The sequence below is a fragment of the Peromyscus maniculatus genome, chromosome 8, assembly GCF_049852395.1.
Source record: "Peromyscus maniculatus bairdii isolate BWxNUB_F1_BW_parent chromosome 8, HU_Pman_BW_mat_3.1, whole genome shotgun sequence".
Classification (NCBI taxonomy): domain Eukaryota; kingdom Metazoa; phylum Chordata; class Mammalia; order Rodentia; family Cricetidae; genus Peromyscus; species Peromyscus maniculatus.
This window is the reverse complement of record NC_134859.1, coordinates 109,134,018-109,145,415: the sequence shown is the minus strand read 5'-3', so window position 1 is coordinate 109,145,415 and position 11,398 is coordinate 109,134,018. Positions and strand designations below refer to the sequence as shown.

The window sequence follows — 11,398 nt, the reverse complement described above, 5'->3', positions numbered from 1 at the left end:
GAATCAAACATTAGCCCCAGCCAGGACTCTTCTAGAAAAAGCCTGGCCCCTCCTCCTGTGTTCCGAAGATGAGTGGCTATTGCAGAACTTCTGTTTAAAATGTATAAATGAGGGAATCACTAAGATACTTCTGTTCCTGTTGTGTAGACACACGGTAGTTCCTGTAAGTCACACTGCTTTCCAAAACTTATTTTCTTCCCAGGTGAGGCCAGACCCAGATATGAATGGGCGGTACTTGGAATGCCTCCTCTCAGCCACACCCCCTGGGCTGGATGAGATCATTGGTGGCAGCAACAGAGTTTGGCCAGAGGAGCAGGTGAGAAGCTGGAGAGCATGCATACAGGTGAGGACTGGACTGGGGCCGCAGCGCTCAGAGGGTTTGGGGCATATGAAATGAAGATGGAACCCTCAGGCAGGGTGTCCCTGGCTGCAGCCTTGCTGGGACTCTCACTTCACTGGCTGCCTCTTGCCTCAAGGATTTGTCCAGAATAAAAGTGGGGCTGAGGTACTGCCCAGGTGCCTCAGACCCCTGGAGCAGGGTAGATCTGTCTCTCCACACTGAGATCCAGGAGGGGCAGAGACAGCAGCTAGGTTCTTCCGTGTGTACTGAATGGGAAGAGGAGAATGGCAACCTCACATCTGACCATGAGTATGGGAAGCCAGGGCATGCAGTTGCCCAGGCCTACATAAGAGGGACCTGGTGCACACAGGGGAGCTGTGGTTGGTATCTGTGAACTTGTGAGGCTGGTCAATCAGGATTGGGAATCTATGTCATGTTTGGTCAGGGACACTGTGGATCCTTTTGTTCTCATCTTAACGTAAGTAGAAGCCAACTTCTGGTTGTGGGGTTGAAGATTCGTTTTGTGACTTTCTTTCTACTCCAAAATTCTTGAGGCTCCTTGCGTGTGACTCCTAGCCTGACACTGAGCTGAGGCTGCTGTGCCGTTCGAGACAGCTGCAGAGGGGGTCGAATCTGCTCCTGACCCCTTTGTGGCTCAGCACTCACATCCACCAGACATGGGTCAGGGTATCAGACCCACCAGGGGATTCAGTGAGGCACTTATTACAAAGGCATTGGGAAGGGGGTGTCAGCAAGGTGGCATACCATGTTGTCGTCTGTGTAACCTGAGTCCTGAAACAGATCTGATTCTAGAGGCTCCACCATGTGGGTGCTGCTGCTCATCCCTAAGAAAGCAAATAAAAATACAAGAAAGGAACTTAACCAACACAGTCCTTGGGTGAGGATGGCAACAGAGTCTGTCAATCCATCTCCAAGGAACTAACATGAGTTTTGGACTTAAGTAGAGGAACAGGAAGGTTCTACATAATTAAGGGTCACAGTGTGGTCTAGTTGGTCACTGACTCAGTTCTGATTGAGTAGGGTGTTGCCAAGAAGTCCTTGTTACTTAAGGGACAATGGGGTTCCCAAGAAGTGATTGCTGTTCTGAAACCCAGGGCTGCTGCACTTTAAGAACAATGGCTGAGACTTTTCATGCACCTTCAGGATCAGGAACAGGACAGAGCTGACAGATGCCTCAGTGACTCATCTTTGTTTCTCCAGCCATGAGGGATTTAGGTTTAGGGGTGCTACTTGAGTAATACCATACCTATGTGCAGAGTTGAGCAGGAACTGGATCGTAAAGGAGACATCTGCAAACGAGGCAGACGCCAGGCTCACCCGCCTCTGGTTATTTTGTTGTTCTAGGTAAGGAGGTCCTGTTATAGCTGGAAGAACTTCAGAGGTTCCCAGGGCCCAAGAGCCTAGGTGGCCAGGATCTGGGACCACGAACTAGACAGAGGCCAGAGAGGGGCAATACCAGCTTCCCCCTCCAGCTGCTCTCACAGCTGCCAGGGTGGTCCGCCACCCCAGTCAACTGGAAGGAGGCTGAGAACCCTCGCTTGGGGCAGTTAGGGCTTTGGAGAAAAGCAGGAGCCACATTGCCTGTGGAGATCAAACTCGAGTTTCTCCTCTTCCAATATGTGGGTCCCAAGGATCAAACTCAGATCATCAGACTTGGCAGCAAGTGCCTTTACCTGCTGAGCAGATGGCTCTTTCTTTTTCATTTTTCTGGTGCCTCTGCTTCCAGAGTGCTGAGATTAAAGGCAGACACAACCATACTCGGAAAAATAAATTAAAAATTTATGTGTGTAGGTGTGTGTGAGAGAGACTGTGGGTGTGGGTATGTTTGTGCGCACAAATGCGGGGTCAGAGGACAACTCTGTGGAGTCTGGTTTTTCCTTATGTCTTTACAAGGTTTTCTGGGGAAAACCCCAGTGGTCATAGCTTTGAGACAACCGCCTTCACCTGCTGAGCCACCTCATCAGCCCTTAAAGGACGTTATTTAACAGAGACTGATGTGAGAACAGGGTTAGCAGAAAGAAAGCAACTCGGGGAAAGAGTCAGACACACCCAAGAGTGTGGGTGTGAGTCTCTCAATGGAGAATCACACCTCTTTGTATTTAAAATAGTTAGGTATAGGATTTTGGTGCGTTTTGAAGTTATTGCTTTCGATGGGTTACTAAGACATTTAAATGGTGAGGCTGGAGCAGTAGCTCAGAGGTTAAGAGTACTTACTGCTTTTGCAGAGGACCCAGCTTCAGTTTCCAGCACCCACATGGCTGCTCACAACTGTCATAATTCCAGTTCCAGGGGATCTGATGCCCTTTTCTGATCTCTGAGGGCAACAGACAAGTGTGTGGTGCACATACATGCAGGCAAAAACATTCAAATACCAACAAATAAATAAATAAATCTCTTTCAAAAAATTAAATGAGATTGCAAGGATACTTCTGAGGACACTAGACAGACTTGTAATTGATAAAGTAAATCCTGGATCACAGATTCAAGAAGGTAGGATACTGTTATCGTAACGGAAGGCAATAGTCTTGTTTGTTTGAGTACCAGAAGACATCAGAGAGATTGAATAAGGACATACTTTAGCTCATATATGCTCAGGCCTTAAGCATGTTCATTGCTATTTTAACTTTTTTTTTTTTTTTTTGAGACAAGGTCTTCCTGTGTAGCCCTAGCTGGCTTAGACTTGTTATGTTAACCAACTGGCTTTGAACTCATAGGGTTCTGCCTGCTTTTGCTTGCCTCTGTGTCCCAGTTATTGGAATTAAAAGTATGTACCAACCAGGCGGTGGTTGTGCACGCCTTTAACCCCAGCACTCAGGAGGCAGAACCAGGTAGATCTCTGTGAGTTCAGGGCCAGTCTGGTCTGTAGAGTGAGTTCCAGGACAGGCACCAAAACTACACAGAAAAATCCTTTCTAGAAAAAAAAAAAAAAAAGTATGTACCGCCACAGCCAACTATTTTAACATTTTTACTTGAAAATATCTTTATATAAAGGAATATTGTCTCTGTATAAGTAATCTCTCAAAAAAAAATGTTAGCCATGCTGCAATTCTCAATTCTCATCTAACAAGTGGCTTCCTTCAGGCTCCTTTTCTTTCCCATGTCTCCATCATTTCCCTGTTTTTCTACCCTTCCTCAGAAAAAGAGGCATAGGGTGCTGGGGTGGACATAGTCACAGGCCAGTCAGGAGGCTCTCCCAGTCTGCTGTGTGTGCTGCCCCTCAGTTCCCTCAGACCTCACCACTGACATCCACTCTCTGTGCCGAGCTGGGGCGAGGATCTCAGGCAGCCAGGGCTGGTCCTGTCACCAACAAGGAAGAAAGGGCAGAACATGTACAACTGGAGGGTGAAAGGGGACCCAGGACTTTCAGAGCCCTGAGGATTCGCCTGACTCAGTGCAGAGAATATCCACCTGTGCCTCTCAGCCTGAAGGTCCAAAGTCCCCAGAAAGGCATAGACTACAATGCTGCCCAAGGCTCTGGTCAGGACAAAATCCCCCTGCATCAAGGGGCCTGCGGCTCAGAGAGGAAAAGAGTTGGCCTTTTTCTCCTACCTGCTTGACTGTGCTCCTGAATCTATTTCTAGCTGGGTCCCTAGGAGAAGCAAAGTTAGGCTCCCAGAAAGAAAGAGAAAGTAGGCTTCCAGTTCCAGGAACAATGGGAAGATTGTTCAGTTTGGGAACTGAGAGGTATCTTGAGGGACATAGCTATGCTCGTCCTGTTCTCTGATGGCCAACCTCACACCACATGGCATCCATGTCCATAGTGCAAGCCAAAGATTACCTCAAGGCCAGGGCAACCTGCCCAGTGTCATCTGGGCCAAGAACAAGAATGTGGCCCCTAGACCCTCAGTCCTTCTGCGTCTACTGTCTTGTCTGTCACTACACTGTGGCCTTCACTTAGTCACCATAGGTGCCATAACAAAAGCCACAGCACCACCCCAAGCAGAGGTACCTGAGAGGAAAAGAGAGGTGGGACCATGGAATCCCCTAGCTGGATTTCAGAACCATCTGGGACTCCCGCTGTGATGACCGCATGGTGAGCATGAAAAGAAGTTTTGGATGATCAGAGTCTGAAGTTGGAAGATGGGCTTGGCTTTGGGCAGTGGGAGAAGCCTTGAACCTGGGCAGCACTCTTGACAAGCAAAGATTCCAGCTTCCTATGGAGGCCACCATGAGGATGTCAGTTCCAGCTTTTCAGGGGTGTTTGGTGTACCGTCAGGGCCAAGATGCCATCTAATAGGAATGTCTTGTGGCATTTCATACACAGTAACACTCTAAAGGGGACTTCACAGATGTATGATTCCTGAAGTGAGGGGTAACAGGAAGGTAGGTTCAAACAGTGAGTCAGATGAAATGACGATAGGGTAATTAGGACTTGGGTGTGTGAAGTGTGCTAGAATATCTCAGAGGCTTCCTAAGAGCCAACCGGGAGACTCATGTAGAAAATGAAAGTTCCCATCACACTTGGTGCCCCCTGAGAGGTTCTTGCCTCCCCCAGAGGGCTGAGTGTCCAAGGCTGAAGAGTACATCCTCCCCTCCCAGGACTGCTGGACCTAGCTCCCACAGCCTCAAGACAGAGCCCAGCCTCTGTCTTTCACTTTCCGTGGGTGTCCCTATCCTAAGTCCAGCTGTGGGTCAGTAGGCATTACATAAACACTCTTTTGGCTAAGGTTGCTAACTTTCCATGTCACCTGGGTCCAGATGAGGACCGAGACTGACCTTTGACCAGCCTAGCTCCAGCCCAGGAATATGGACTAGGCCTCCCATGGGGCACTGACCAAACCTTCCTGAAGGGCTACTGAAAGTCCCAAAGAGCAAAGCTGCGCTCCATGTCCATGTCAGGTAAGGCCTCAGAAGAGGCTGGGCAGGGACCCTTACCCTTCCGACATCTCAGTGGGTCCAGATGCACTTGTTGGAATACCTACTGTGTGCTGAGTATGTACCAGGCCTGCGGGAAACAGAGCTGGTGACTTCATCAGGGTTGTTAAAGGTTCACCTCCGCTGTCTCCTCCTCCTCCAACATAATATTTGTGTACATGTATATGCATGCGTGTATGTGTACATATATGTGTATGCATGTGTACACATTTATGGAGGTAGAAGGAGTCAGGAAACAGGTTATTACACATTTTGCAAAGGAAGCAGTAAACTGTAAGTAGGAGTCAGGCTATGCCGTCTCTGGGGAGCTCTCTGGAGAACAAGTTCCCTAACAGGAACTGTCAGTGTTTTGCAGAGCCTTCTCTTTTCCTTTATTGCCAGTCAACGTCCCAGGGACCCTTAGAACAGGATCTACACATATTACGGAAGCTGTACTAGTGAGGAGGATGTGTAGGAGGGTCTCCGTCCTGTGCTGGGAACTGCACATTGAGGCTGTGAGGGATGGTGCGATGCAACATGCATGTCCGGGAATCTGGAGTTGCCTCCACCATAAGACAGTCAGTTGGGTTGATTTTGAGGTATAGAAGACATTGCTCACCTAATAAAAGCAGCAAGCACCCTGTCATGTGGTAAATAGAAGAAATACAAAACTTACCCGTGCTTTAGAAGTGTATAGTACAATGTAATATGTGACCAGGGCAAGTAGACAGAGCTCAGGGTTTAAGCAAGGTGGCACTGGGCAGGCCGCTTGGCTGAAAGACAGGTGCAGATTTGGCCAATGTCTCGCCTTTACTGGCATGAGTTACTGAGGTGGCTAATCTTGCTTTCCGACTTTCGCCTGCTTGCCCTCACCCTCGCTGGAAGTTTCTTCTATAATGTTGCTGTAGCATTCTGTCACCAGTGTTAGAACCGGAGCCCAGCAGCAATCCTGCCGTCTCCAGCCCCAGAATGGGACAGCTGAGACAGCCTAGTAGACTGAACCATGACCAGATTCTTGGCCTCTCTAGCATGAGACAGCCATTGTTGGACTACACAGACCACGTCCTCTAAGCCATGGTGCTCAGTGTGAGGATGACTGAGCAGGTGAATGAAGGACAGGCAGGATGTGAGAACAGCAGGCACCACTGGTCAGAACAGGGCAGCTCTGAGACCTCAGGCGCTACGCACTGAACAGAGGCCACTTAGTGCACAGCAGAGGGGCAGTGCACAGGTCAAGCCAATGTGACAAAACTGTAACATGACCCTGTTTCTGCACAAAGTACAACCCTAGCAGTTTGCCTGGTTAACTATACAGCTCTGAACAGCCAGCTCAATGCTCCTCACTCCTGGCTTCGTCTATCTGCCCATTGCTTTACCTCAGCCAGCCCCACACTCCTTAGCAAATGTAAGGACAGGAGAGGGTGGTGCACTGGTGGCTGCCCCCCTGCCCCCCCCCCCGCCGCGCCGTCATCCCCCCCCCTGCCGCGCCGTCCCCCCCTCCCTGCCACGCCGTCCCCCCGCACAGGTTCAGGAATCTGGGGAGAGGCAGACAGGAGGAGCTCTTGTCAGGCTGGGGCTGTTTTCATGGACCTCTACAGCAGCTTTGGGGATTTCTGACCCCTTCTTTTTCCTTCCTCTAGGTAGTGTCCAAAAGACCACTGACCAGAACAGTTGTCTCCTGAGGCCCATCCTATGAATGAGCCATGTTGGCCTACCCTATAACATTCACTGGCCCATGTCCCAGAATTCTCTGGGCCCTCCTTCTTCTGGTTGTCTCCCTGAATGCCCATAATCAAAGTAAGTGTGGGTTTTACTTCTCCCAAGTGGAGGGCCTCAGGCCAGACGTGGTCAGGCCCAGGTGGTGACCTTGGTTTTATAGACTCAATATGATGGAAGCTGGGCTACAGAAGGGTAACTCATGTACCCCTAAAATAGCTGACAGTAGAGCACTAGCAGTCCTGGGATCACTGCCAGGGCATTGGTAGGGGTATCAAAGACCATGCCTAGGCTACAAAGTAAAGATTGTGTTCTCTTACACAGACTGGGACAACCCCAGATGCACTGAAGTAGTGTCTGCACCCAGAGGCAACTGTGTGGAGATGGCCTGTAACATCTCCAACACTTTCAGAGATATCACCATTGAGCTGACTGCCAATGGAAAGACCACGACTATCTTCAACAAAAAGCCCCCGGGAAACTATTCTAATGATTCATGGCAGCTTCAGATTCAAGGAGGCCAGGCCCAGCTGGTGATCACAGATGCCCAGGACATCCACGCAGGGTCGTACTTGTGGCAACTGAATGGACGCCAGAGAAGAAATATGTACCTCATCCTGAATGTTACTGGTGAGATTTAGGCTAGGAAGTGAGTGGGTGAGTAGGGGAGGAAGGATCAGGGAGGAACCCCTCACAGTTGAGCTCTGGATTCCATCTGCTTCCACATACAAACAAGGACCTTATGTGTCTAAACCTACTGCCCCCCCCCCACCCATTCCTTCCTGCACAGTCCCTTCCGGCTCTACTCCCTCTGGTCCTTAACACCAGTTCAATCTACCATAGTCATCTGAGCCCCTAGGAAATTGGGGGTGACATCAGAATTCCCTGTGCTTTAACCTGGAGGTACATCATGGCTGCTGTCAACTCTGATAATTTATCTCTAGCAGAGCCCCAAGCCCAGGAAGGTGTTGAAAGTAAGAAACTGTTCATGTTCTCCAGTTCCAAAGGCGTAAGGCCTTCACACATTTCCCCCTCCGGCCACATAGCCACTGTTCTTAGAGCCCACCCACAGCCCTCTCCTAGCCTCCTCCACAGCCCTTTCCTACCCATATACTCCATGATGGGAGTGTTGAGGGGTGGGAAGGGTACAAGGGTAACTAACGTGAGTGATGCTAGAGTGAATGACTTATGAAAGCCAATTATCATCTGCTTCTCTGCTCCAGACCTAGCCACTGCCAACCAGGATCCAGAGAGCTTGCAAGTCAGTGCTGAGCCCCCATCTGCAGTGAGCAAGGAAGTCTACATCATCGTCATCGGCGTCTTCAGCAGCATCATCATAATAGGAATCAGTGCATTTGCCTGGTACAAGCACTCCCATCTCCTGAGGTGCCACAGATTTGTAGTCCCAGGGCCTGGTTTGAATCATAAGTTTCCTGGTATCTGGTATCCCCTACCTGACACTGCCTAAGATCTCCCAAGTCCTGCCCCAAAAGGTACTCAAGGGGCCTCATTAGTTCCGGAGAGCAGAGTACAGAGAGCCTCAGCTGGCTATGGCTGACAATCCAAGCCCTGACTTGGGACAGGTTCACAGGAATCCTCTGTCCCCAAGCCCTTGCTTTGACCCTGGGACACCCAGAGAACAGAATGAGGTCTGTACTCTTCAGGCTCCTCCCAGGACTCCAGGGGAAATTTATATTGAGGACGGAGCTGTGATTTTGATTCAGGATGCCCTGGACTGAGCCCCTCCTGTCCTCAAAACGTAACTCTGTTGGGATTTGGGAGACATCAAAGTATTTCAGAGTATCCCAAGTGTGTGTGGTGTATCTGGTTATTTGTGTAAGCTGTCTGTGCTGGTCAGATCTGTACCTCACACAGGCCCAAGCCAGGCTCTCAGGCAATCCCCCTCTCTCCCTCCCTCTCTTCCTCCCTTCCTTCTGTTCTCTCTTCTTTCCTTTCATCCTCCCTCTCCATCTCCCTCTTTCTCCAGATGAGGGAGCCTTATGGGTGATTGGAACCTGAGGGGAGTCGCATGAAGAATGGATTCCTATGCCTGGAGAGCCCAGAGCAAGGTCAGCACCGTGGGCTGATCATGTTCTCAGGATCTGGAGCCCCTTAGTGCCCTCATCGCCCTGTAAACATTCATGAACCTACCACCACCCACTTGGGACAACAAGGAAGAATCCTGTTTGTGTTTGCTAGGCACAATAGTCCATATCCTATGTCTGGGGAGAGGCACAGGATCCCATCCATGTCCTGTGCAGAAACAGGAACGTTGGCTCACCACGGAAGGGCTTGCTAAGCAATGACCCAAGCCTCTCTCTGACACTCACAATAACAGACTTTTTCCTGTGGTCATTAGTTGCTTACTCTGCACCTCAACTTTTTCCAAAGTTGGGGAAATTCCAAGCAGCACAGCCCTTGGCCCTCAGGATTCGTCCCCCTCTGCCATTTAAAAAGGGGTTCCTTCCCTTCTGCTGATCCCCCTCCACTTCCCTATGGTCTCCTGCACCAGCTGGGAGTGGTGGGAAGGTGCTATACCAGCTTTGCTCCAGGCACACAGATCTGTCTCTAATTCACAGCAACAGCAAATTCCAGGGATCCTGTGGTCAGGTCCCAGAGTCTGATGAGAGAATTAGAGGTCCAAAACGATGCATCACCATCTCCTGCCACAAGGGGGTGAAGTGAGCCTGTCTGCAGGGAGTCCTCAGGGACAAGGAGCTCATGACGGGGCAATTCCTGCTGGTGGACACTGCTCTCCTGGGGAGGACAGCTAAGCCCTCAAATCCCCCGTGAACCTCTCTCTGTAGACCCTCTCCCTGACTGCCTGCTTATCCCCACCTGCTGTTCCTCTTGGGCCCAGTTGTCTTCTTTATTGTAATGTCAACTTGAATAACTTCATCATTTATAGACTACAACTCATGCTTCAGAAAAAAACTTCATGATACAAATTGTTAAGTAAATATAGTAAATCAATTATTATATAAAGCTATAGGTCTGCTAGGAAACACGCTTAACAGTGAGAAACATAAAAACCCACAAAACAGGTCTGGAAAGATGGGTCAGGATTAAGGGCACTTTCTGCTCTTGGAGAAGACCTCAGTTTGGTTCCAAGCACACCCACATGGCATCTCACAGCTGTTGTATGATATTCTGTTTGTGTTCTGACAAATAAAGCTTGCCTGGAGATCAGAGGGTGGAGCTAGCCACTAGTTAACCATAGAGGCCAGGCAGTGGAGGCTGGTGCCTTTGACCCCAGCACAATCGGGAAGTGGAGACAGGAATATGAGGTGGTGGAAACAGGATCTCAGGCCCATTCAGTCAGAGGATCTGGCGAGGTAAGAAGTCACTGGGGGCTGTTCCTCTGCTTCTCTGATCTTTCAGGTTATGACCACAATATCTGACTCCCAGTTTTTATTGATAAAACTAGATAGATTCAAGCTTCACACAACCATCTGTAACTCCAATTCCAGGGGATCCAATGCCTTTTCTGGCCTCCACAGGCTCCTATATGGACATGGTGCACAGACGTACCCTCAGGTGCACATACACACACAATAAACAAACCAACAAATAAATAAATTTTTAAAAACCTTTCACAAAACACTTGCTTAGCACTACACATTGAATCCTAAAGATTAAGGCTGAGACTGAGGACACTGCCTGGTGTCCTTGACCTGGCCCAGATCAGGCCCATAAGCAGCTTTGAGTTGGTGACCCTGGACGCAAGTGCACAGAGATGTGCGCCTATTAATCTAAATTAAGGTCCCTGTCATCATGATGCTGGGTTTGGGCCAGTTTGAGCCAAGTCGGCCCACAAGCCCCTCTGATTCCCTGGGTCACACTGGACACAGCTCACAGGACCCATGCATCTTGGGGCCTCTGAAACCTGCTACATGCTGCCTACACCAGTGGAGAGTGTTGCTACTTAAAGGCCATAGCAGATGTCAGCTCTGAACCCTTGTTATAATGGGAGGAGCCAAGTATCCAGGTGCCCCCGGTTCAGCAGCCACCAGACTCCTAGAAGGGAGACCGAATGGGAGCCCTTGGCTTTTCTTTCCTCCCCCACAGCTTCTGCCTCTTCAGGTTTCCTCTGCTTGAGGCAGAATGCTGCCCCTGCAGTGCCTGGCCACCCCGACTCCCTGCTGGGTCTTTCTCCCCTCACTCCATCCACAGGCTCCAGACCTACTGTCCTTGTGCTATGCCCGTGGGACCTACCCCTCTCTATCCTTTGACCCCACTTCCTCCAACAGGCCCTGTGTCCATGGATCATGGCTAGATGTCCATCACTCTTCACAAAGAACGAAGAGTAAGGTGTCAGGATAAAAGTATATCCATTCTGGATATAAAAGTTTTTAAATTAATTCATTATTTTCTGCTTGGAGGTGTGTATATGGAAGTCTAAGGACAACTTGTAGGAATCAGTGCCCTCTGTCTACCATGTGGAGAAGCAAACTCAGGTCACCAGAC

General features: G+C 49.7%; 1 protein-coding gene across 7 annotated transcripts; it reads left to right on the top strand.

Annotated features, from left to right (window-relative positions):
• Positions 1-207: 207 nt before the first annotated feature.
• Positions 208-10,325, top strand: LOC102906851 (secreted and transmembrane protein 1b-like). 7 transcript variants are annotated; one of them, XR_013042013.1, is made up of 6 exons: positions 5,048-5,200; positions 6,856-7,012; positions 7,256-7,561; positions 8,155-8,293; positions 8,919-9,000; positions 9,511-10,325. XR_013042013.1 is itself a non-coding variant. In XM_076543953.1 (5 exons), coding segments are annotated over exons 2-5 (540 nt in total). In that variant the 5' UTR covers positions 208-343; positions 6,856-6,918; the 3' UTR covers positions 8,920-10,325. The 7 variants fall into 7 exon arrangements, 6 of the variants coding, with proteins under 6 accessions (XP_076400068.1, XP_006987701.1, XP_076400066.1 ...); XM_076543953.1 differs by lacking the exon at positions 5,048-5,200 and adding an exon at positions 208-343 and having other exon boundaries at positions 8,919-10,325; XM_076543951.1 differs by lacking the exons at positions 5,048-5,200; positions 8,919-9,000; positions 9,511-10,325 and adding exons at positions 307-343; positions 4,260-4,394 and having other exon boundaries at positions 8,155-8,908.
• Positions 10,326-11,398: the final 1,073 nt, after the last annotated feature.

Coding starts and splice junctions, on each gene's coding strand:
- LOC102906851 (XM_006987639.4), top strand. CDS start 6,919: ATGTTGGCCTACCCTATAACATTCACTGGCCCATGTCCCAGAATTCTC. Junction 7,013..7,255: donor CCTGAATGCCCATAATCAAA/GTAAGTGTGGGT, acceptor TCTCTTACACAG/ACTGGGACAACCCCAGATGC. Junction 7,562..8,154: donor CCTCATCCTGAATGTTACTG/GTGAGATTTAGG, acceptor TCTCTGCTCCAG/ACCTAGCCACTGCCAACCAG.